This window comes from Acomys russatus, chromosome 18 (genome assembly GCF_903995435.1).
Source record: "Acomys russatus chromosome 18, mAcoRus1.1, whole genome shotgun sequence".
In the NCBI taxonomy this organism is placed as follows: domain Eukaryota; kingdom Metazoa; phylum Chordata; class Mammalia; order Rodentia; family Muridae; genus Acomys; species Acomys russatus.
Genome location: NC_067154.1, coordinates 10917735 through 10944329, shown reverse-complemented (window position 1 = coordinate 10944329; position 26595 = coordinate 10917735). Strand labels below are relative to the sequence as shown.

General features: G+C 44.8%; 1 protein-coding gene and 1 pseudogene across 1 annotated transcript; one reads left to right on the top strand and one right to left on the bottom strand.

The window, feature by feature from the left end:
* The first annotated feature begins 2695 nt into the window (after positions 1-2695).
* Positions 2696-7922, top strand: Nefm (neurofilament medium chain). The gene is made up of 3 exons (XM_051160762.1): positions 2696-3848; positions 4550-4674; positions 6071-7922. Exons 1-3 carry the CDS (start codon positions 2775-2777, stop codon positions 7419-7421), a joined length of 2550 nt encoding a protein of 849 aa, XP_051016719.1. The 5' UTR covers positions 2696-2774; the 3' UTR covers positions 7422-7922.
* A 4570-nt stretch (positions 7923-12492) lies between these two features.
* On the bottom strand, positions 12493-26294 carry LOC127201990 (phosphate carrier protein, mitochondrial-like; annotated as a pseudogene).
* Between the last annotated feature and the right edge of the window lie 301 nt (positions 26295-26595).

Here is a 26595-nt window from a genome sequence, read left to right as displayed (position 1 = left end):
GTCACCTTCAGGAGAAATACAGAAATAAAAGAAGACAGTATAAAGTAGAAGGCTGCAGAAGACTGCAGTGGAACTGAAGCCATAATTTTTAAACCATCAGCACTTTTTCCCCCTTAACAGAGGGACTTATAAGACCCTGCATCTTTCCTTAAGGTCCAGGTTAATCAACAGTTCAGCTAAGATGTTAAGCTACCAGCACTAGGTTTAGCGTAAGTAACTGGCCATGACTTGGTTTGCAAGCAGCACCTTCCTTTCTGTCACTGATTGGATGTTTAACAATTTTGGAGCTGGTTTAGACACGAGGCAAAACAGGCTGATTGTGAAATTAAGCATGTGTTTCCTTGTAAATGTCTCTGCAGAGTCATCTCATTGCCAAAGCCTCACAGAAAACTCGCAGCTGAAGCCTGTTTGTTACTTGTGTGCTATCACTGCAGACAGCACCTCCCTTGAGTGTGCAGCAAGACACTGCTGGCACCTTTATGTACCTTAGTAACAGCAGGCAGTAGCACATAGCGCAGGCATAAATGCTGCATTGTTAAGATGCAGCCATATGTAGGTGGTATCCTGCTGAGGTCCCGCCCTGCTAGCCCACATCGGGCAGACCCACAGAGTTGGCATTTTTATTTGTTTCTTTTTCCACTGGAAATAGAAAAATCTTGGTTTTTTACAATATTTGCAAGTTAGTTCTGGCACTTTGTGAAGTGTCACTCTTAGTAACTTGAGTCTGGGCTCCCCCCACCCACCCTTGCTTGAGCAGTAACTAAGGCTCAGCCCATCAGATTAGCCTTACGCCCAGCCCCCTCACCCTCCACCTCCGCAGCCCGCAATGCTGCAGTTTCACATTTGAGAACCAAAAGTAACTCCTTAAATGAACCCTTTCTCCCTTTAAAATCTCACTTCTGCCTTATAATGCATGAACCGAGCCGAGAGCTTGTGAAACTACAAAGTCAAAGCCTCTGAAAGGAAGCCAGCTATGACTACTGACTAACAAAACCCTGTCACATAGGGAAGCAGAGACTACAGAAGATATGCTGAAAAAGAAGGGATTTCTGTCTTCTTCCCAGCAATGGCTCATACCGGCCCACAGCAAGCATTTCACATCTGCCACTCCCGCCTGTGTCCCCCAGTGCTGCCATTAGAAAGAACTGCATTCCATCCCTCACTGTGTCTGGCAGGACTCTGAACTTTTCCCCTCTGAATTTCCCCCAAACTGTAATCCAAAACAGAAGAGCATTTTCAGTTAAAAGCACACAACCAAAGGAAACCTTCTGTAGAATGTTTGTTTAAATAAGCATGCATAAAGGATAGATAATCTATTCCAAATCGGACATAAAAATATAAGTGGGGAAATACGTTGCATTTTTTAAGGAGGGGGACGGACACCTGGTTTATTCAAGAGTGGATGAATCTGTCCAGTTAGCTTTCCATTAGTTTAAAACTAATTCAGTTGCCCTGTCAATTGTTACAGTGCACACAAGTAGTAACTAGACAGAAAGATGACTAGGCATTTTTCAAACTTATCATACGCTCTGTCTCCCTGGGTTTTTCATCTCGGATTTCAAATTCCCCTTCCCAGTGAAGAGTTGACCTTCAAATTTCAGGACCCATGCCTCTTTTTTTTCTAGCATCCATCATCTGTTGGTAAAGTCAAGCTGGGTTCCGAGTCTCTATTTCTCTCAACTGAGTCTAATGAATTTTAGTTGTTTTTAAAAATCTACAGTCTGCTCACTGTGCCAACTCTGCACTGCAGAGAAGTCTTAGCGTGGGGTTCCCAGCTTGGATCCCACAAACAAACAGTCACTACAAGTAACTTTAATAGTATTCACTAGGGGAGATGAGGCAAAAGAGACCTTCCTCCGGGCTTTGGTAGGCTGTGAACCTAGCAGCATCCCATGGCCAGCCTGGGCGCTGTCCTTGGTGCTGCCGGATGCTTGGGCGCCCCTGCGCCTTACCTGCTGCAGCTGCCGACGTCCCCCAACCGTTAAGCCGACTGGAACACCACACCCCACTTTTAACACAAATGACTACCCCCAGTCTGTCCTCTTTGTCCCCTTCCCGGAAGTTCAGGCGGGCCAGTCCTCAAAAACTCTTTTTTTTTTTTTTTTTCCCTTCTGCATAGCTCTCACTCAACTCATCTCCGGCTGCTTTAAGACAAGGAGGAAAGGGCGGTCAAGGAAGATAAGGATGGGTGGGGAAGAAAAAGGAGGGGGAGGGGTGGGCTGGGAGATGAGGTGGGGGGAAAAAAGTAGAGAAGAGAAGGCCCGCAAAGGGTGGTGGAGGCGGGGAGGGTGATAAAGACCAAAAGTAAGAAAAAAAGAGAGACTTAGAGGTAGGGGGTAAAAGAAGAGCCAGGAGGCTGGAGAAGAGCGGCCCAAAGGCAGAGAGTGGTTAGACAAAGAAAGGGCGCTGGGGAAGGACACTTGCTCCAAAGCTGTGAACTGCAAACTGCAGGTGAAAAGCAGAGTAGGGGGATCTGCCGGGTGACAAGTGGTCTGGGACCCAAGGGGACGCTGGAGAAAGGCCGGCCCGGCGACACCGAAGTGCGGGGTCCAGTGTGGCGAGGGCCCACGTGGAGCTTGGAGCGGCCGCTGAATCACCGCAGGGCTTGTCTACCCCCCTTCCCCCATCCCCGGCCCGGTGCCCGCAGTCCCCGCCTCCTCGACCGCCGCCTCCACGGGGCGGGGCCCTGGCCCGGGACCAGCAGCTCCGCTATAAAGGGGCTGCGTCGAGGCCGGCAGAACGCTGTGACAGCCACACACCCCAAGGCCTCCAAGATGAGCTACACGCTGGACTCGCTGGGCAACCCGTCCGCCTACCGGCGGGTCACCGAGACCCGCTCCAGCTTCAGCCGCGTGAGCGGGTCCCCGTCCAGCGGCTTCCGCTCGCAGTCCTGGTCCCGCGGCTCGCCCAGCACCGTGTCCTCCTCTTACAAGCGCAGCGCGCTCGCCCCACGCCTCGCCTACAGCTCGGCTATGCTCAGCTCGGCGGAGAGCAGCCTCGACTTCAGCCAGTCCTCGTCTCTACTCAACGGCGGCTCCGGTGGCGACTACAAGCTGTCCCGCTCCAACGAGAAAGAGCAGCTGCAGGGGCTGAACGACCGCTTCGCCGGCTACATCGAGAAAGTGCACTACTTGGAACAGCAGAACAAGGAGATTGAGGCGGAGATCCAGGCGCTGCGGCAGAAGCAGGCCTCGCACGCCCAGCTGGGTGATGCTTACGATCAGGAGATCCGAGAGCTGCGCGCTACGCTCGAGATGGTGAACCACGAGAAGGCTCAGGTGCAGCTAGACTCCGACCACCTGGAGGAGGACATCCACCGGCTCAAGGAGCGCTTCGAGGAGGAGGCGCGGCTGCGCGACGACACAGAGGCTGCCATCCGCGCCCTGCGCAAAGACATCGAGGAGTCGTCGATGGTTAAGGTGGAGCTGGACAAGAAGGTGCAGTCGCTGCAGGATGAGGTGGCCTTCCTGCGGAGCAATCACGAAGAGGAGGTGGCCGACCTGCTGGCTCAGATCCAGGCGTCGCACATCACGGTAGAGCGCAAAGACTACCTGAAGACAGACATCTCCACGGCGCTGAAGGAGATCCGCTCCCAGCTCGAGTGTCACTCAGACCAGAACATGCACCAGGCCGAAGAGTGGTTCAAATGCCGCTACGCCAAGCTCACCGAGGCTGCCGAGCAGAACAAGGAGGCCATCCGCTCTGCCAAGGAAGAGATTGCTGAGTACCGACGCCAGCTGCAGTCCAAGAGCATCGAGCTCGAGTCGGTGCGCGGCACCAAGGAGTCCCTAGAGCGGCAGCTCAGCGACATCGAGGAGCGCCACAACCACGACCTCAGCAGCTACCAGGTAGGAACTGCGGCTGCGCAGCCGGCCCGCGCCAGCGCCAGCGCCAGCGCCGCGCGCCCCCGACACAACACTAGAGCGCGCGCCCCGAGGCCCTCTTGGTCTCGCTCCCTGGTGGCGGCAAGCCAAAGCGCTAGAGCCCCGCAGACCGGAGTTAGCCCTAGCCCAGGGCCCTTGCCCCGCCCCTCCTCGTTGCCCCACCCAACTACCGCAACTACTTAGAAATCCCCATCTTCCGCAAAAACTTGCTATCCTAGCATAGATTCCACTGTTAAAAAGACACATTCTGGTGGTTGCGAATTACATCGTTTAATAAACAGAAGCACAGAAAGTCTCTTGTATTCCCCCTCTTAGCCCCACTCCACGCTCCCCACCCAACCCCCCCACCCCGCCTCTGGCTTCAGTCCAGAGTTTGGGTGGAGATGGAGGGACAAGTCCACCAGGGACCTTCCTTAGGTTCCTGAGTGTTCCCTTCTAGAGGCATTCTAAGTGTACTGATCTCCGTGTGTTTTGCCTGGGAAATGTCTGCTTGATTTTTGTTGGTTTGTTTTGAATTCCATCATCAAAGAAAGGAGAGAATCTAGGAGTGCTGTCTTTGAGGTTTATGGGGCTGAGGGGAGGGGGCGGGGGGGGGGATGAGCTCGGGGCGGGGCATAGCAAGTGTCTTGTGAAGGAAGTTTCTGGAGACTCCCTTTGTCTTACAGGACACCATCCAGCAGTTGGAAAATGAGCTTCGGGGGACAAAGTGGGAAATGGCTCGTCATTTGCGAGAGTACCAGGATCTTCTCAACGTCAAGATGGCCCTGGACATCGAGATCGCCGCCTACAGGTAGGTACAAGATCCCTGCAGACTTGGTCCAGGCGCAATCTGCACTGCAGAGGCTGCTGGCGAACAACCTTCCCCACTTAAGGCAAACCTGACAGCTTGCGACAGTCACAGCTTGGAGACCTGGTTCTCCTGCTCGGTTAAAAAAACAAATTGAATCTTGAGTATTGCGGATGCAATTTTGTCATTTTTATTCAGCTTTAAAGACTGAGTAAATGTGGCGAGGATCCTGGAGAAGGGAGAACTTAGGGGAGGGAAGAGAATACAATCAAAATATATTGTATGAAAAAAAAGCCCAAAAAATGCACACAGAAGTGGGAAAAGATATTTGGGGTTGCTGGGGACACACCAATAGGCTTAAACATTTTAAGCATCTTTGTATGTCTAACAGGCAGATGAAGTTTTAATTTTTAATATCTCATCTGATGGTTCTAACTATTTTATAATGCCAAGGACGAATGCCAGGTCATCCTACTAATGTTTCTTTCTTACAGCGTACTGTTGCCATCGTCTGGCTGAGACTAGATATGGACACATTAGACTATAGATACATTTATTTTAAGTCTATGGATGATATACATGCACGCTATCTGACTACATATGAAAATGTAATACATATTTATATATATATATATATAGTACAATGTACTTTCATATATCTAGGTCTATACAAGTGTGTATGTATAGAAACATATAGAACTAAGTGTATAGGTAAATATAGGTTTGATCTCTTTATCAGTAGACTGATAGGTCTCCCGAGTAATTTTGCCTTTCTGTTAGCCAGATTAAAAGCACACAGTTCTCATGAGGCAATCATTTCCTGTAAGGATGTTACAACATGGATAAACTGTACTTTCTTGTTAAGGAAACTGGATTGTACAAATAGATATTCTGTCCCTGAAATCATAGAACATATTATAACTTGGTTCACCTATATTAACATCTAGGCATAATTTAAATTCACCAACATTCTGATTCATCCTCAATGGTCTTAATTTTTAAACTGAACATTTTATTTGCCTTAGAAGTTCATACAGATCTTGGCAAATCAAATGATGAGGGAGGCTACCGTTTGGGGGTGAAGGGGTTGGCACACTCATACCACATCAGTGGCGTGCCCGCTGCAGAGCTGGACTTACTGCCTGGGTGTGGCTACTTGTCTACTGGGAGTGGCTAGATACTGCATCAGAGGACTGGCGGGCACTCTTGGAGAATCTGTCACTGGATGTGATAAACACATCAACGAAATGACAGTAGACACTGTACTGGTAAACAGAATGCTTTCCCTCTGTGGTTCTAGTTATTCAAAAGTGGCCACTACATTACCCTTGTAGTAATGAAGATTAGAAGATCAGATAAGTCTTTAATGATCTCTCATCTTCATTGATTCTCTCCTTAGGAAACTCTTGGAAGGTGAAGAGACCAGATTTAGCACATTTTCAGGAAGCATCACCGGGCCTCTCTACACACACCGACAGCCCTCTGTCACAATATCCAGTAAGATTCAGAAGACCAAAGTCGAGGCTCCCAAGCTCAAGGTCCAACACAAATTTGTGGAGGAGATCATCGAAGAAACTAAAGTGGAAGATGAGAAGTCAGAAATGGAAGATGCCCTCGCAGCCATTGCAGAGGAGTTGGCAGCCTCTGCCAAAGAAGAGAAAGAAGAAGAGGCAGAAGAAAAGGAAGAGGAACAGGAAGCCGAAAAGTCTCCCGTGAAGTCTCCTGAGACTAAGGAAGAAGAGGAAGGGGAAAAGGAAGAGGAGGAGGAAGAAGAAGGCCAGGAGGAAGAAGAGGAGGAAGATGAAGGTGCCAAGTCAGACCAGGCAGAAGAAGGGGGATCTGAGAAGGAAGGCTCCAGTGACAAAGATGAAGGTGAGCAGGAAGAAGAAGGAGAAACTGAGGCAGAAGGTGAAGGCGAGGAAGCAGAAGTTAAGGAAGAAAAGAAAGCTGAGGGGAAAGTTGAGGAAGTGGCTGTCAAGGAGGAAATCAAGGTAGAGAAACCAGAGAAAGCCAAGTCCCCTGCCCCAAAATCACCCGTGGAAGAGGCAAAGCCAAAACCAGAAGCCAAAGCAGGCAAAGGTGAGCAAAAAGAGGAAGAGAAGGTTGAAGAAGAAAAGAAGGAAGCCATCAAGGAATCACCCAAGGAAGAGAAGGTGGAGAAAAAGGAGGAGAAGCCGAAAGATGTGCCGGATAAAAAGAAGGCCGAGTCCCCGGTGAAAGAGAAAGCTGTGGAGGAGGTGATCACCGTCACCAAGTCGGTAAAGGTGAGCCTGGAGAAGGATACCAAAGAGGAGAAGCCTCCGCTGCAGGAGAAGGGGAAGGAGAAGGCAGAAGAGGAGGGGGCGGCTGAGGAGGAAGGGGGTGATGTCAGCCCACAGGAATCCAGAAAGGAAGACATAGCTATCAACGGGGAGGTAGAAGGAAAAGAGGAAGAAGAGCAGGAAACCCAGGAAAAGGGCAGTGGGAGGGAGGAAGAGAAAGGGGTGGTCACTAATGGCCTAGATGTGAGCCCAGCAGAAGAAAAGAAAGGGGATGAACACAGTGAGGACAAAGTGGTGGTGACCAAGAAGGTAGAGAAAATCACCAGTGAGGGGGGCGATGGTGCTACCAAATACATCACCAAGTCAGTAACCGTCACTCAAAAGGTCGAAGAGCATGAGGAGACCTTTGAGGAGAAGCTAGTGTCCACTAAAAAGGTAGAAAAAGTCACTTCCCACGCCATAGTCAAGGAAGTCACCCAGGGTGACTAAGATTTGAGCCCATTGCAAAAGGTTAAGCCATACGACACTTTCAAAATGCATGTGATTGACAGCTCCAAAGCAGAACGGGTTCTCCCATGGGGGCTCCAGACATCGTTTTTTCCTTTGTGCAATATGAGGGGACTGCATGCAAGCTCAGGGTGCTCCCTCCTCAGTCCTTGGGGGATTCAAATGCATGATCGTGTATGTACCTGGGAAATTTGCCAGTTTCCTAAGCTGTTGGAAGAGGGGCACTCGGGGGATGTTCTTGAGATGCATTATGCAAAGTACCAACTGAGCCAAAAATAATAAGTGAAACAGAACTCTCCTAGCCTTAAGAAAGCTATATATGAATACTTATGTTTACCTCACTGGTGCATTTAAAATGGACTTCTGTTCATGGGAGAACCTTGCTGACCTGCACAGTTTGCAACCTTATGTTGATTGATGTTAACTGTCACAGCAGTCCTTGCTCAATAAAGGTCATACCAGAAACTTAAGTCACATGTGTGGTGGTAAGTTATTTCACAGTGAAATGTTTGCTGCCAGGAGCTGCCTTCCCCCAGGATTCTTATTGACCTACACATCTCAGTTCTCTGAGAGAATCTAATTGGGAAAACAGATTGTATAAGAGGTTTTCATGTGTTGACATAGTCACCCCAAAATGTTAAAAATATAGTTCTGAAATAAAAACAAAAGCATCATGGGTAAATAAAAGGAGATTTGATGAGACATGTCTTCAATATCTAGACAGTTCCATTCCAAGGTCTGTAGTGAAGAGGGGTAAGAATGGGCCCATAACAAGTACCCTGGAGCTGAGTCACAACCAGAGAAGTCATGTGTGTCCAGAAGATGTGGGATTTAAGTAGTTAAGAAATATCCACTCCGGTTAGCAGTTATTTCCACTACTGATTCTTGGTTTGGTTGAAAAGGATCTAAACTGTTAGTTTTTATTTGTTAGAAAAAATAATACCAAATAAAAATAAATTTTTCATATTGGATTTATAAAAATAAATAAATGAATCTTTGATTTAGACAACATTGTAAACAGATTTAGGTGAAAAGTCCTGGTCTTGACCAGGGAATATATCTTTTCCAAAGCTATTTGCCTTGGACCTATACACCCACGTATAAATTAATTAGCATGTTATCTTTTCCAAATCTTTGTTTTTTCTTATCCATGAAGCCATCGCTTTGATGGTTTCCTCCTTTGATGTTCTTTTTCATGTTTTTTGAAGATGCTTCAGTTTGAAACCCTGAACATACCCAGGGAAGTTTTGATTTAATGGCAGGTTTGTAATGGTCTTTTCCCAGCCATTTGCCTACACTCAGTATTCATAAAACCTATCCATCTTTTCTTGAAGACAACTCACGGTTTATGTTAAAACAAGCATTTTTTTTTCAGATGCTGTAATATTGGTGACAGTCGATGTGAAACAGAGTTATTTAAATATAACCAGCCAAAAATCCAACTCTGTGGGCTTTAAAAATAAAATGAGCACATGGCAAGGATGGAGGGTGACACCTGGAGAAAAGCTAAGGAAGCAGGTGTTGGGGAAGAAGGGCTGGGATAGAGGTCCCAGAAGTCCAGAGACTGACTCAGCCCAGAACCATGTTGCTTTGATGAAAATTCCAGAAAACAGCATCATGTTGCCTCATCTCAGCCAATAGCAGAAGCAGTACCCTGATTGGCAGTCACATCCATTCCAACAGAGGGAGGGGGTGGGATGGAGTGGGGGTAGGGGGATGTGGGGGGGAAGGGGGTGGGGGAAGGGGGGGAGCAGCTCTCCTTCTCCAAGGCTTTTGGGAACCTATCAGAAGTAACTACTCCACTCATGCTGATTGTTTTCCACCACCTCTTTTCTTTCCTAGGAACACTTCCATGTATTCCTATTTTGATCTCCTCAAAAATAGAACCACATCCATTTGATAAGCCACGTAAACATTTCTAAATCAATAAATGCCCTTACCTATAATAAGTAAGAATGGAAGCTGGGATGGGATAGCAAATGAGATGTAATATGAATTATTTTATTTTTCTTTTTTTTTTTTAAGTGTTGTGCTTTTTTTTTTAATTAATTTATTCTTGTTACATCTCAATGTTTATCCCATCCCTTGTATCCTCCCATTCCTCCCCCCCCCCATTTTCCCATTATTCCTCTCCCTATTTTTCAATTTAAAAAAATGATTAAATTTTTTTAAAAAGGAATAGAAGCTGCTATATGTGATCTAATCCGTGCAAACTATAAGTGGCAAGTAAATAAGTAAGCATTATTATAAAAATAACCATCCCTAAAGCAATCTCATCAAAGAAAAGGACTGACAGAGGAAAAAAGGGAGTACCAACACTGGTCCCTGAATACAAAAACCTTTTTTTCTTACTCTTTATATTGTAATTTTTATCTTTTTTTTTTTTTTCAGAGCTGAGGTCTTAGCTCTACCACTGAGCTAAATTCCCATACCCTCTTTGTATTGTCATTGTGTTATATTTTTTTTTTTGTAGCATGTACTATTTAAAAGCGATATCAGTCAGCTGAACTCTCTCAGAAGCCAGAACTATGTACTTACACCACCAGCTCTGACTGTTTTCATCTACTTCATTTTCTGTCTTAGGAATACTTCCGTGTGTGGTAAAAGACAGAAAAAAAACATATTTTGACCTCTTCACAAAGAATAAGGCAACATATCTTTGATAATCCACGTAAACATATCTAAAACAATAAATGGCTGTGTTGATTCAGCAATTAAACAAAACTAAGGACCTCAGGAGACACACTGTCCTCTCCTGGAATTACTCATTCTGTGGTGAGTGACAAACATTGCGTTCTAAGTTAAAGGAAAACATTTGAAATCCATGTGTCTGAATAGATTCATTGACGGTGAGAATGTGTGCTCAATCCTCCGAGTGCTCAGGAAATTAGAGGCTGGCATCTCTAACTATAGTCCTTTTCTGTCTACAGGGACACTAAGCTATTTAAAAAAAAAAAAAAAAAAAAAAAAAAAAAAAGAATCTACTGGCTGCTTGGCCAGTAGATAGCCTTTAAGAAACTGTTCATCTTACAAGTACCAATGTTAGTTAGTTCTCAGTTTCCTTGATTTAAAAAAAAAAAAAAAAATCAAAGGATTTTCTTGAAAACCTTCCTCTGGTCAGCAGTTAGACCACCAAACTGAGATTTACCCTGGAGTGCAGCTCCAGGGATCACACTGTGAACCCCTACACCACATGACCCCTCAGATCCACCCATGGCAGACAACTCAGATTATAAAGATGTCCATCCAATTCCTTTGTTTCTTTTCAGAGCAGGGAAAGCAGAGCCGTGCCGTGTGTCTTTCACTTAGCATGCTTATCTCTAGTGCATCACCTACATAGTGAGATGATGGTCAAATACGAGACGCATGGTGGGTCCTTCTACCACACGGGCGCAGTGTACATAAATTCAGCAAGTGCTTTTTTCATGGTAAACTTGCATGTTTGATTTTTTTTTTTTAAGGAGTTATTTCTGGTGTGTTTTAGTCTACTGCCAGTCAGCACAGAGGCAGTATTAAAACATTTGGATAGTTGTTTCCACAACAACTAAGTTGCTAGTTCCAGTTTGGAACAAGTTCCTTCTCCTGGTGGTTTATATAACTTGCCCAATGGGAAGCAGAAGTTATTTTTAAGTGAGTTATTGTACTACGACCACACAAAATCCCTCCATTCCCAGGATCCCTCTATCTTTAGGAGTGCAGAGGTTTGTCAGCAGCATTGGATTAGAATTCAGTGCAGTCACAGGCAGCACAATTGTGTACCTTGGGATCATTATCCTGAAAGTTCCGGCTTCTGTGCCTACAGACTGGAAGCTGAGGTCCCCCACTGACATCTATGACAGTTCCCAAACCTTTGAAATCTCAAAGCCAGCAAGTGCTTGCTTTGTCAACCGGATGACTGAATTTCATCCCTGGATCCCATAGTGGAAGGACAGAATCAACATGCTATTCTCAGACTCCCCACACAAGCACCACAGTGTGTGCTTGTGTGGGCACTCGCGCGCGCGCACACACACACACACACACACACAAATAAAAAATAAAACAGCAAATTCCCAGCACTGTAGCAGACACAAGCATTAGTTGATATTTAATATTAAATTAGATCAAAGCAGCAGATAAATGATTCATTTACTTTGGAGATAAATTAATATGCATCGATCAGCATATGTGATGTCAATGCAAATGAAATAGTATTAATAATTACATAAAATATAATGTGTTCAAAGTGCATATAATTTCCAGCGTCAAAGTGTGTGGGTGAGTGGATGGGTGTGTGTTATGTAGATTGGTACATGCATGTAAGCATGTGGGTGCACACATGGAAGGGCTTCTGGGTCTTTTACTCTACCGTTCCTGTCACATTACCTTGAGGCAGGGTCTCTCACTGAACACCAATGTTTAGTCTAAGATGGCTGCCCAGTGATCTTTCAGGATCCACTTATCCCTGCCAATCTCCCCCAGTGCTGGAATTACAGACATGTGTAGCCGTGCCTGGTTTTTATGTGGGTGCTTGGGATTTGAACTCGGGTCCTCATGCTTGGAGAGTACATGCTTACCCACTGAGCCATCTCCCCAACCTTGGCACAGTTTTTCCATAAACAGATGGGTTTATTTGGCAGCAAGTTTGAAACTCTTACCTTAAACAAGGCTGCTACAGTAATTATATCAGGGACAGAGAATTTTCAACACAGTCCAGTCTACAACACTCGGCTCAATGCCGATCAACAAGCAGCCTCACTCCGGTTTTTTGTTTTTTTTTGTTTTTTTTTTTTTTCCTTTTTTTTTTTTTTTATTAATTTATTCTTGTTACATCTCAATGTTTATCCCATCCCTTGTATCCTCCCATTCCTCCCTCCCCCCCCCCCCCGCCATTTTCCCATTATTCCCCTCCCCTATGACTGTTCCTGAGGAGGATTACCTCCCCCTGTATATTCTCATAGGGTATCAAGTCTCTTCTTGGCTACCTGCTGTCCTTCCTCTGAGTGCCACCAGGTCTCCCCCTCCAGGGGACATGGTCAAATGGCCTCACTCCGTTTTACTTTGATGTATCTGCTCAGTTAACCCAAGCTGCTTCTTCGGAGACCTGGCATGTCAGGTGGAGGAGGGTGAGGAAGCCTGAAGTAGACTTCCAGAGAGCCATAGATGGACCGCAGAACTTCATCATGGTGTGTGGACTCTGTCTCGTCCACAGAGGAGCAATGCCCTTGTAAAATGCATTTAAGCCTCTTTCTCTAATACATTTCATAAATGGCTTTCCTCAGTGTGGTGGCACAGTCAGGCTCAGTTTGAACTCAAACTTTAGCAGCTTCCATAGGAGCCAGGGCAATGATGTCAGAAAAAAAAAACATCAGCACAAAGGAGGGGATAACCATTGAGATGTAATATGAATAAATTAATAAAATTTTTTTAAAAAGAAAAAAGAAAAAAATGTCAACACTGTCAGCAGCAGCTAAATATCATGCTGTGTGCCATAGATGGGTATTTTTCCTCACCAAGCATGTTGCTATATTAGATTCTGAAGACTTCATCAAAATCAAATTTGTAGAGTCCTTGCATGCAATACACAATCAAAGTCAGGCCCATCCGTCAGCCAAGCCACAAATACCATCTTCTTTCAGTGTGACAGAAAATCCATGAAATATGCCCTTGCACTTTGGAGGGTCCAGCTGCATGCCTCATTTTATGAAATCCAGGAGAAACATGTCAGTGTCTGTCAGCCCACAACTTGTGACCCTACCAAAGCCACATGGTGCATAATATTCCATGGAACCATATTCACAAATGTACTCTTGCAAGGCAGTGGCAGCCAGGTGGCAGGACACTAGGGGCTGGCCAGGGGGAGGGGGCGCTGCAAGGGCCTGAGAGCCCATCATGCACCAGCTGCAGGTGTGGCATTATGAAGGGGTTTGCCTTGCCAGATACGCCAAGGATAAGAACATCCTCTTGCCTGTGATGGAGAACACCCAACTGCTCACTATGGAAGGCTGTGGCTTACAGAGGTCAAACGTCCTCCCTGCCCTTCACTGACACAAACTGTTTTGAACAACATTGCACGTATGAATATCACAACCCTGCCTTGCCCCTTCTGCAAATACTTCATTCTGACCAAAGTTGCCTGCTTCCTTCTATACTGGAATTCAGAGTAGATATCTAAAACTATAGATGTAGGGTACACAAAACAAATAACTAGGCTGGAGAGATGGCTCAGAGGTTAAGAGCACTGACTACGCCTCAAGAGGTCCTGAGTTCAATTCCCAGCAACCACATGGTGGCTCACAACCATCTGTAATGTGATCTGATGCCCTCTTCTGGCATTCGGGCAGAGCAACTTATACATAATAATAAATAAATCTTTAAAAAAAAACAAAAAAACAAACAAAAAAAAAAAAACCTCTGCCAGGCGTGGTGGCACACGCCTTTAATCAGAGCACTCGGGAGGCAGAGGTAGGTGGATTGCTGTGAGTTCGAGGCCAGCCTGGTCTACAAAGTGAGTCCAGGATGGCCAAGGCTACACAGAGAAACCCTGTCTCAAAAAACCAAAAAAAAAAAAAAAACTATGAATCCTAGGTCCCTAATAAATGGTAAATCCCTACCCCTAGTATTATCTTTAAGAGAAATGACTAAAATATTCACATTCACTAATTCACCATGTCTGCAGGAGATACACGTGAGAATTCTGTAATGACAAAGACTCAAGAAGTAGAAGAATGGGTGTCTATTTTTTTAAGATTTATTTCATATTTATGGGTGCTTTTGCCTGCACACCATCTGTATACTGCACCCACAGAGGCCAGAGCAGAATATGGCATGTTCTGAAGCTGGACTTGAGACACTTTTCAATAGCCATGTGAGCACTGGGAAGGGAACCGGAATCCTTTGCATAAGCAACAGGTGCTCTTAAGTGCCAAGCCATCTTTTTGCCCCATCAGGTATCGATCTTTGCATTGATGCTCACGTGTCATGAGCTGCTTAGATCCCAAATCCTAGAGGCTGGGTTAGTGCCTACTGCTTAGCACACCCTTCTCATGCCTAATGTAACCGAAGAGCAAACTATGAGCACAGGAAGCTTTGGCAAAACTTTCTAATCTTTAAGTTCCAGTAACTTCTACCCTCTGGAGTCCAATAGTCCCCAGAGTGGACCTTCAGAGAGGTGAAGGCCTGCCCACAAATTTAAAGGGTTCAAAAGAGTAATGAAGACCACACTGTTGCAGGAGTGATAGAATTCTTTCACCCAACAATCAGGTCTCTTGGGGGCACCGAGTTCCACTACCCCATGTTTGTGTGTGTGAGATTGCTTTGTAGAAAGCAAGTGCCAAATATATCAAGATCCTAACTGGTGCTGGGGAGACCTCGTGTGTATGTTTCCATTTTTTTGTAAGCTGGACATTAGATTTAAAAGAAATAAAGAAGGGGAGTGTTTGTAGCAGATGTAAACATGTTTTTGTTTTGATCCCAAGTGTGGGATGTGAAACCGACTTGTGAGAGAAGAGGTGATGTTTGTCCGCTGGAAGAGGAACAGCCTCTTGCAGGGACATGGTCTTTGCCAACTGATAAACATTCTAGTACGGACTCTGAGAGAGAGAGAGACAGAGACAGAGAGAGACAGACAGGCACAGAGACAGAGAGAGACAGACAGAGAGACAGAGAGAGACGGGGGGGGGGGGGGGGGAGTGTGTGTGTATGCCTAAAAAAAGAGGGAGGGCTTTTTGGTCTTGGCTATTCATCACTCCACACTTCAAGATGCTCCTAGAGAGAACCGCACCAGCAAATGTCTTGAGACTCCGGGTTCTACCTGCTGCTCCAGGTTCCAGCTGTTACTCTAGGTTCCTGCAGCTGTGGTTGCAGTCTCTTCTCTGAATCACTGGTTTGTTGTTTACCTGGTCTATTGGAGTCCTGCCAACTAAGCCAGTGGAATCGCTCCAAGGAACTGAGTCTAAAATGGGTCTATTTCTTCTGTTCCCATTAACCACTTTTCTCTTATCAAGGGTAAGAGGTATAAGCATTAAACGACCCCCAATAAAGTAGGTTTGAAAAGGTTCAAAGCCTGCAGGTGTTTCTATTTGTTAGCCACCTATAGTGATGGCACCACAGCATAAAGCCCTATGGTCCTACATGTCAGCTATGACCAACACTTTGTTCTTCAGTGATTGACACACACACAAAAAAAAATATTCAGGAGAGATTAAAGTGACCAAGTGTCCAATAAATTTTTTTTGAGTGTGCCAGCAACCCAACAGATCCAGTCAGTTCTGGTAAAGTCTGGCTTGAATGTAACATATTAAAAATCTGGACAAATTTAAATAAGTCACTTCAACATCCCGCCCACTGTCATCTGTTGCTACCACAGCCTGGAATGAGATTTCCGCTGCATTGTTGTGAAGCTTAATAATCACCGTGTCCCTGTGAACACGGTTAGCTGTGTCCACCCACTGAGTTCATTCTCTTGGCAGGCCAGGATGAGCTTATAATTAGAAGAAATCACATTGTCCTGACATTTGGAGAGCTGGGGCTCCTCTTCCCTAGTCACCCATGAAACATGCCACCAAACACTTTAAAACTTGTCAACTTCTCCTTGGCAATGAGCAAATTAACTTGCCAATATTTTGCTAGGAATGTTTTTTCAGAGGCTGTGCTCAGGAAACAAATATCTTTATCAAGAGATATCAAAAAAGGCAAAATAAACAAAGTCACCCCCCAAAGTACCCCAAGTATCTCTTGGTAATAAGGGAGGTGAATATGAGAGGGAGCAAATATATATATACATACATACAGAGAGAGAGAGAGAGAGAGAGAGAGAGAGAGAGAGAGAGAGAGAGAGAGAGAGAGATTTGTTAAGAACTGATAAGAGTCCATAGCATTAAGACTGTATCTTGTCTACATAAACACCCTGTAACTCCATATTCTCAGAGAAGAGGTTACATACAATTCACTGTGAAGCTGTAGTTGAGGGTTTGGCATGTCTTCACAACACACTTGACAACACTGGAAAAGAAGGTCTGAGTCCCCTCTCTGTGAGCCCATGTCCCCACCCTTTTTTGTGCATAACAGAAGAGCCAGTAACCTCAAACTTGCCATTATTAAGACTGTGTCAGAATGCTGCATTGAAACCCTTGAAAATCTGAAATATACAGTCACGTCAATCTCTTTGGGAACCACTAGTCACACATAGTGCCTTGCATTATTTACTCTTCTCCTCCATCAAGTGTGGGCAGGCAATTAAAGCCATGAAGAAAGTACAGCAATAGCTTTTAAGAACACAAATGCTGGTGTCCAGTGAGATCTTGTTTATAGGACAATGAATCTCAATTACACTGTCTTGTTCTCTAGAAAAATTGCATATTCCAGACCCGAAAATGTGCAAGTTAGTGTTCCACCAACAAAGCAGAGGTTCCTGGGGTGGGGGGGCTGTTCCCGACCTGAGTTGAGGTGACATGGTCTACCCAGATTGCAGAACAGAAACAATGACAGGAAACGGATGCAAATTCCTTAATAAAACAGAATGCAGCAGAGTGACAGCCATAGAAGTCCACAGAAGACAACTCAAAATCCAGGCGCTACCCACTACAAAGCCAATTGAGGACTAACATTTGCCAAGAAAACCAGCTTCCTGTTGGAACCAATCATACTTCCTTTACTGTGGGCTTTCATCTTTGAGACTTAGCTGTGAGCATCAGGTCAAACATAGCACCCAACAGACAAAACACACCCGACTGGGTCTAATACTGAAGAAGGGCGAAAGCAGAGCTAGCCTTACTGCCTGGTACCCTCCATCTCTGTAGCTGTGCCCACATGTAAGAAGCCTAAAGCACACATGTCTCCCCCAGATTAGAAAGTAGGTTTGGATATGCTATCCTGTCTGAGCCTCACAATACATAACTCAGGGGTTGGGATTTTTTTTTTCAGTCTGCAGAAATGGAACCCCAGAAGTATTTTACCTAGGTCAGATGACAGTCACCACAAGTGCCTTGCTCTGAGCCTGTTTTTTAAAGGATTCTTTACACTTTAAACTCTAAGTGGAATAGATAGTTGATGTGCCATGCTAGCCTTGTACAATATCCATGCATAATTCTGTATCTCTCCATCACTACTGTATTCCAGAGTATTCCTAACTTTTTTTCATTATTTTCTCACACACCAGTTGGAGATTCCTTGGCCATGCTGAATACATCATTTAGAATCCCACCTACTCAGTCAGAATGTATTATAATTGTTCCCCCGTTTATTTCAAATTCATGGTGACCACATGTTACTTGACATTTAGCGTTCCTCATATCCCACCATCCAAATAGTCCCTCGCATGATCCCAGTAGCCAGTCTATTCCAGATGATTCATTGGCCTCAAGTTTACTTAGACTACAGCCCCAAACTATAGATTATAAAAACAAGCATATATATATGATTGAGAAAAACAAGCTTTACTATAGTGGCACTCACACTTGTCATTTTTTTAAAGATCTCCCTGGGACTGCGCAGCCAGCACTGTGCTGATGCAGAAGACATGCCAGCACTAGCATTGAGTGAGTTGATATTTGATACATCCCACTTAAATCTGAGTCAGCATCAGCAATCTGTGCTGGGATTGTTTGGGATTCAAAATTGGCACTGGGTTAAATAAATATGAGTGGCAAAGGTCAAGATGTGGGCAGAATAGAGCTAGAAAAATCCAAAAATAGAAAACAGTTTGACAGATTAAAAATGAGGAATCTTAGAGGGACAGAGCAGGAATCTTACAAATAAAGGACAGACAGTGGAGTGTGCAATCAGAAGGACACTCAACAGGTGGCTATGTCCCCTCATAGATTCTCTGAATCCAAAGCTGGATGGGACATTGTTATCATCATATCCATCTATGTTTGTTGTCATCATATTTCAGCTACAGAGACTTAGCATATATATAACCTGCTTTATGTGACTCATAGCCCACCAAAGACACAGACAGCTATGAGACAATCCGTTCCAGACAGAACAAGTGCAAAGGCTCTAGGCAAAAACTTGTGTAGTGTGTTTGCAAAATAAGGAAGAGACGTGGATGGTAGGATTAAATGTGGGGGAAGTTGGATGTCAGAGGAGAGTGGAGCCTGGTCAAGGAGGACCTCATAGATCTCAGTAAGTATAAGGCTTTGGAGAGTTTTGAATAAAGGAATGTAACTGATCCATTTTAAAAGAATCTCTATCTACTTTGTTGAGTTTAGAGTGTGGGATAGGAATAGCTAAGAAGTAAAAGTCACTTACAAGACTATTGCAGTAGCTAGGTAGAAAGGTTGTGGTGCCTACAAACAAAATAGTGGCGTGGAAGATAGGGGGAAGTCCTGGGCTACATTTTGAAAATGAAAACCATGGGATTTGAAGTCGAGACCTGAAGAATAAAATCAAAGGTGACACCAGAGTGCTTGGCCCGGGAAACTAGATCAATGGAATTCCTGTCTCTTATCATATATAGAAACCTGCGGAGAAGATTCCAGAGGCTTAGAGGAGGGGAAAAGAGCATTGGCCCAGCCATAGAAATGGCCATGAGGTATTAAAATGGACATGGCAGCTCAAGGAAAACTGTTCGCCATAGACCCAGTGCTTCTTAGGTAATGTAGTGACACTCCATGATGACAAAGCATTTATATACATGAGCCTATTGTCGGGGGGACATTCTTATTCAAACCACCACAATGGCCATTTTTATTGCTATTCAAATTAAAAATCTCAACTATGAAGAATCAAAGGAACTGACAGATGGGGATCTGGTACCATATGGGCAGGGGGATGAAGACAAGAGATATCAAGCCTGATCACAGAGGCGTAAAACGCATTTGCTGACTTTAGTGGTGTAACACTGCTTTACAGATAACAGGGCTTGGGCTGCCTGAGCTCTCCCTGCGATTAAGTCTTTCTAAGTCACTTTCTGATTATGATGCGTGGCCACCAGGCTATTCCTGACCAGAAGATCTACCTTTGCCCCTCTGGAATTGTGATCAATCGCTTCTCTAAGAAATAGCTTGCTTCGTTTCACATTAGTTAACCCCATGTGTCACAACATGGATTTTGAAGTTCTCAGTTTCCCTAATGGATTCTACACTTACTTCCAAGATAGTAAGGAGTGCCTGGGGCTAAGTCTAGCATTAGCACCAAGGTCAGTGGGAAATGGAAAGAAACTACACACAGACCGGCTCTCTGTTGCTCCAATGCTGCTGCAAAGGGACCCTTTTAGCTAACGCACATGTGTAGTTTACCATAGTCCTGGCCATCAAAAGGAGCAGGAGGAATGAAAGCATAATTTCTCAGCAGTCAGAACTGTGTCCTACAGGCAAATGTACGCTACTATTAGACTCTAGTCTGAGCCCTCCTGTAGACAGTTACAAATAGACCCATATTTGTCACCATGCACAAAACTCAAGTCCAAGTGGATCAAAGACCTCAACATAAGACCAGAGACACCAGAAGAAAAAATGGGGATCAGCCTTGAACTTATTGGCACAGAAGACAACTTCCTGAACAGAACACCAACAACTCAGGCTCTAAGATCAACAATGAATAAATGGGACTTCATGAAACTTAAAAGCTTCTGTAAGGCAAAGGACGCTGTCAATAGAACAAAATGATGGCCTATAGATTGGGAAAACATCTTCACTATCCTACAGACGGTCTCACAGAGGGCTAATATCCAAAATATATAAAGAACTCAAAACATTAAACACCAACAAACAAAATAGCCCAATTTAAGAAAATGGAGTACAGAGATAAAGAATTCTCACTTAAATTTTCAGTGTCCCTAGTCATCAAGGAAACGCAAATCAAAATGACTCTGAGATTCCATCTTACACCTGTCAGAATGGCTAAGATCAAAACTCAACTGACAGCACATGCTGGTGAGCATGCAGAGCAAGAAACACTCCTCCTCATTGCTGGTGGGAGTGGACACTTGTAAATCCACTGTGGAAATCAATCTGGCAGTTTCTCAGAAAATTGGGAATAGATCTACCTCAAGACCCAGCTATACCACTTCTGGGCATATACCCAAAAGATGCTCCACCATACCACAAGGACACTTGCTCAACTATGTTCATTGCAGCTTTTCACAGTTGCCAGAAACTAGAAACAACCTAGATGCTACTCAGCTGAAGAGTGGATAAAGGAAACTGCAGGACATTTGCACAATGGAATACTATTCAACTATTAAAAACAAGGAAATCATGAAATTTGCAGGCAAATAGATGGAACTAGAAATGATCATCTTGAATAAGGTGACGCTGACCCAGAAAGACACGGATAGAATGTACTCACTTATAAGTAGACATTAGCGATAAAGCACAGGATAACTATGAAACAATCCACAGACCCAAAGAAGCCAAGAAGTGTCCAAGGGAAGATGCTTGAATCTCACATAGAACAGGAAATACAATAGACACCTGAAGTAGATGGAGGGAGAGAAAGGGGGTGGGAAAGGGGATGGGGAAGGGAGCAGGGGTGGGGATCAAGTAGATAGAGAGAGGAAGGAGGAGAAGGAGGAGGGGGAGGAGGAGAAAGAATAGAAATTGGGGGGGGGGCCATCTCTAGGAGACTACTGGGAGTCTATGGGGGGTGACCATAGCTGAGACCTCAAGCAAAGTGTGTTAAGGAGCATGAAGTTAGCACCACCTGTAGCCAGGTGAGACTCCCTGTAGATGGAGGGGGATACCAACCCACACATAAAACTTTCCACACAAAATGTGTCTTGTCTACAAGAAGTGTAGTGGTAAAGATGGAGCAGAGATTGAGGGAATGGCAAACCAGTGACTGGCTCAGCTTGAGACTCACCCCATGAGAGAGGGCTAACCACTGTCACTATTAATGATACTCTGCTATGCTTGCTGGAGTCCAGCAGCTGGTGGAGACAGATGCAGAGACCCACAGCCAAGCAATGGGCCAGGCTCGGGAACTGCTGTGGAAGAGTGGGAGGAAGGATAGAGGGAGTGGGAGAGGTCAAGGACACCACCAGAAGACCCACAGAGTAAACTAATCTGGACCTATAGAGTCTCACAGAGACTAAACCGCCAACCAAAGTGCATGCATGGACTGACTCTAGGCCCCTTGCACACATATAGCAGATGTACAGCTTGGTCATCATGTGGGTCCTCTAACAATAGGAGCAAGGGCTGTCTCTGACTCTGTTACCTGCTACTGGGTCCCTTTCCCCTAGCTGAGTTGCCTTGTCAATCCCCAGTGGGAGAAGATGTCCTTAGTCCCGTTGTGACTGGAGGTGCCAGGGTGGATTAGTGCCCCTTGGGGCCTCCTTTTCTCTGGGAGGAGGGTGAGGAGGAAATGGGAGGATGGGGGTGTGTCAGTAGGGCTAGGAGGAGAGGACTGAGGGGTATGGGATTGGGCTGTAAATTGATTAAATAATTTTTTAAAGGTTTAAAAAAGAAGGGACAGACCAGAACCCTACCCCTACCTCTACCCCACCCTGACACCTGCCACTGCCACTGGTCTTGGTACCCAGCTGCCCAATTCCTCCTCCATCCACACCAGAGAGTTTGCTCACTGTGCCAGAGTCCTGCTCTTTCACATTAAAATCAGATTTCAGTGGTACCAGAGCTCCACCCCCCCCCCGGGCCTCATAAGTAAGAGGCATCCCTCAAAAGACTCAGAGGTCTCACTTTCCCAGGCAGAGCCTGCAGTCCCAAAACTGCCCCATCCTTGAATAAAGTACACTTCTGCCTTCTGGAACAAATTTCCTGAGGAATGCCCCCCACCTCCTGGTGAGGAACACATGGGCACAGGACTGGACTCTGTCACATCCTCCAGGTGCAGAGAAAAATCTACCAACAGGGTGTTTCATGTGCGTCCCCTTTTCCCCTCAGCTCCACCATAGCGAGTGATTAGGTTTTCTGCTCAACCAGCCTTAGAATAATTTACCTTTGAAAGGGACTCTAAGCTAAAGTGCACAAAAGTCCAACTGTCTGGTGTGGAGCCTAGGGTCCTCTGGGAGGAGCTAAGGCAATATCCCAGTAGGTACTGGGCATGGTAAGGACTTCTGGGAGGAGGCGGGCAGTACTCAGAAATCATCCAAGTTGCTCATCTTAGTTCCCTGCATCCCATAAGCCTTCCCAAAAGGAGCTGTGACCAAGAGGTTGGAGTGGTACCCAACAAACGCAAACACCGGGAAAGTCAAGGCTGAATTACAACTTCAGACCATTTTAGGTTTTTGCGACCTTTCATCTCAGGAGGCTTTGTAGATTCTTGCAGGCTGAAAAAATGTGTTTAAAATGTTTCACAGTTTTTCCCCAGATGATACTGATTCAGATAGCAAGCCCAAAACACCACTGAGTGGTCTTGGAATAGTTTTAGGAAGGTAGCCCTGATGCTCACAACATCAGCCACTACTGTGGGCAACTGTGGAAAATGTAGAGAGGAGACAGGGACAGATGTCTTTGCAGGGGTCGGGTGGGAGCATGCTTTCCTGCTCCTGTTGCTGAGTTATCACCAAACAGGAGCAAGGTGTTGATTCCTAAGAGCGCAGGAGGAAGACACGGGGATGTGAAGACCCTCGGGTTCTGTTCTGTTCCCTAAACAGCAAGTTGTGTTCTCTGTGTGGAATGGCAAAGAGAGGAAATAATGCTAAACACAATAGGACACAGACACACACTGCACTCCTCCAATGACCTGCTAGTGAAAAAAATATTCTGGTTAAAGGTTGTGTCCCCACATCCACCACCACTACCACCACCACCCCAGGGTCTCTTTTCTTTCATCCCTGGAGAAACAGCTGTTGGTCTGGGGTGGCTAAGTCCTCTTCTTCCTGGTGACCCTGGGGCTCTGTCCTAAGGCTGCTTTGTAGTTTCACTGCTGCTGTTCAGATAATAATAGAGGTGTGTGTGTCAAGTGTATAGAAGGTGAATACTGTGTCTTCTGGGTGGTCTTGACTTGCCCAGGTATTTTTAATTAGACCTTTCGGGACTCAGTTCCCTCTCTGAGGTCATATTCACTTGGGTGGACCTTAAGACACCCACCCCAGTCAATAGAAGGCTACAATTACTCTCCCCTCAAAACTGTCTCCTGGTTTCACATGTCTGACACCAATTTTTTCTGCTTAAAACTGTGTGAACAATTTGCAGTTTACAAGTGACACTCTCTCAACACTTAAAGCCCTGTGTGGTTGGGGGGCAGTGAAAGGGTTCTGCGTAGCTGTTCTTGAAGTGTGTGTGTGTGTGTGTGTGTGTGTGTGTGTGTGTGTGTGTGTGTGTGAATATGTGAACAATTTGTGGTTTATACGTGACATTCTCTTAACACTTAAAGCCCTGTGTGTTTGGGGGACAGGGTAAGGGTTCTCTCCAGCTGTTCATGATGTGTGTGTGTGTGTGTGTGTGTGTGTGTGTGTGTGTGTGTGTGTGTGAATATGTGAACAATTTGTGGTTTATACGTGACATTCTCTTAACACTTAAAGCCCTGTGTGTTTGGGGGACAGGGTAAGGGTTCTCTCCAGCTGTTCATGATGTGTGTGTGTGTGTGTGTGTGTGTGTGTGTGTGTGTGTGTGAATATGTGAACAATTTGTGGTTTATACGTGACATTCTCTTAACACTTAAAGCCCTGTGTGTTTGGGGGACAGGGTAAGGGTTCTCTCCAGCTGTTCATGATGTGTGTGTGTGTGTGTGTGTGTGTGTGTGTATGTGTGTGTGTGTGTGACATGCTATAATAACATGAAGACATTTCTTCAGGGAAGAAATGACTAGAAACAAGTATCAAGTCACAAGCCACACTGAATAGAAGCAGATCACCCCTTCTTCCTTGAAACTGGGTCTTCATTGTGGAGTTCTCTCTGTGCTGGTAGGGTCCTGCTCAGGGATGTTTGACTTTTCAATGGTTATGAGGAATAGGCTTATGCCATGTGAAATTATAGTGATCGGCGTCTATAAATCAAAGGGATACCATTCAACTAAGAACAAAGCTATTTCTGGCCATCAAAATGCAGATGAAAATGTCTTCGCTTTGCCTTGTTTACCACAAGAATAAAGATTACTCTCAGCAGACTGTCAACATTCCAGAAAATGTTGACATAACTCTGAACGGGTACACAGTCATTGTGAAGGGCCCCAGAGGGACCCCCCCTGGAGGGACTTCAGTCATATCAATATAGAGCAGCGTCTCCTTGGGTAGGGGGAGAATGGCTGGGAGACAGAAAGGAACTGGCTACTGTCTGCGCCATCTGTAGTCATGGTCACAGAGTTAAGAGTCGCTCGACTTCCATAACATGGTGAGGTCTGTGAGTGCTCACTTCCTCATCAATGTGGTTACTTAGGAGTCTGGGCCTTTGGTTCAAGTCCATAATTTCCTGGATGAAAAATACTTCCACAGGCTCCAAATAAAGACAGGTGTTGCTTTCTCTGTCTCTCAAACTCACAAGGGTAAATTAATCCTTGACGGAAATGGTATTGAACTTGTTATAAACCCAGCAGCTCTGACTCAGCAAGCCACAACAGTTAAAAGCAAAGGTATTAGAAAGACATTGGGTGGCATCTATGCGTCTGAAAAGGGAATAGCACAGCGAACTGATAAGACCTCGGCTACCAGCTCCAGACACAAGATCCAGTTTATAAGTACAATTTGGGATGTCTCTGGGGACAATAGAAGGCTCTTATTAGTGAGAGGTGTGTTAGTTCACCCCAGAGATCTAAACTAATGAAAAAAAAGGCCTTTGTATAATAAGGCCTTGCTTATCTCCTGTATAATCAATATAGATTAATTTCATGTTTGTTTAGTAGAAGTTGCTTGTGTAAACTTGTATTTAAAACCTAAAACATTTTTTTAAACCTAAGTTGTCAATGGAATGAATCTGAGCACACAAGAAAATAATTAGTACTATCATTTTCTGGCACAACTTACCTTAAGTTCTATATTATCTACTACCATGTTTATCCTCAACAACTAGAGTAATATTAATTTCATTTCAAATAAATTACTGCAAGAAATCAAAAGTCTTAAAATATAATGGCAACCTCTATAGACAAGAAATATGTATATACAGGGTGATGCCTACACGGATAAGACACTGGCTGTGCAAGTGTGAAGGTGTGCACCCCATACATATGAATATATATGCATGTACACACACACAAACCACATACACATATATAAATGCTACACATAACAAAACAAACTAAACCCTCACAAATATGGAGATCTTTATCAGGAGTGACTAACATGAACAAATACCTTTCTAAAGATTTATTTTATGAGTGTGAATGTTTTGCCTGTATGTATTATATATGTAGTATGCATGTATGTATGTGTGTATGTGTACCATACGCATACATGATGCCTACAGATGCTATATGAGTCCCTGGAACTGGACTTAAAGATGCTTGTGAACCACCATATGGGTGCTGGGAACCAAATCCAGGTTCTCTGAAAAAACAACATGTGCTCTTAACCTCTGAGACATCTCCCCAATCCCATAATACCTTTTGAACACATAATTCCATAGCAGAATACTTAAATAAATACTTAATAGAAGATGGTATATGGAGATAAGCATTGGGTAGAGACACACATTGTCCAACTGTCTATAGTTTTCATAACATGTTCTGAAACTTAAATTGGAACGCACAATCCAATAGGAATAGTATATGATGGGGACATAGTGGAAGAATATTTGACAGTAATTCAAAACCTCTAGAATGGAGGCTTTGTGATTGTAAAACATAGTAATAATCACATTCCCAATATTCCGTGATGGTGGCTGTGACCAGGAGAGTAATGATGGTTACAGCATGTGACTTTCAAGGCTATGTCATAAGAGGCATTGCATGCGCTGACCCGGTTTTTGGCAGCCTTGCATTGCGGGTAACCCAGTTTTTGGCAGCCTTGCATTGCGGGAGGCCATCTGCCATGTTGTAAAGATGCTCAACCAGTTGAAAAGGTGAGGTCCAGGTCCGAAAGCAATCACCAGCCACAGCAATGAATCACCCTGATCAGATCCTGCAGCCTCGGTCATGATGACACATAACAGTACCCACTGAAGGCTTGGAATCATTTGCTACGCAGCAATGAACGACCCAGACATGCTGCATAAGCTTTGATGTGTGCTTATGTTGACATCAAAATGGCATGCCATTCACCACTTTCCTTATCCATGCATTCATACTGTCATTAAAAGATTACTTGAAATCCCATCCCCTAACTCCTGCACGC

Bases quoted from the DNA above. Each gene is read 5' to 3' on its own strand.
- Nefm (XM_051160762.1), top strand. From the start codon at position 2,775: ATGAGCTACACGCTGGACTCGCTGGGCAACCCGTCCGCCTACCGGCGG. The intron at 3,849-4,549 runs GTAGGAACTGCG...TTTGTCTTACAG, and splicing joins ACGACCTCAGCAGCTACCAG to GACACCATCCAGCAGTTGGA. The intron at 4,675-6,070 runs GTAGGTACAAGA...TTCTCTCCTTAG, and splicing joins ATCGAGATCGCCGCCTACAG to GAAACTCTTGGAAGGTGAAG.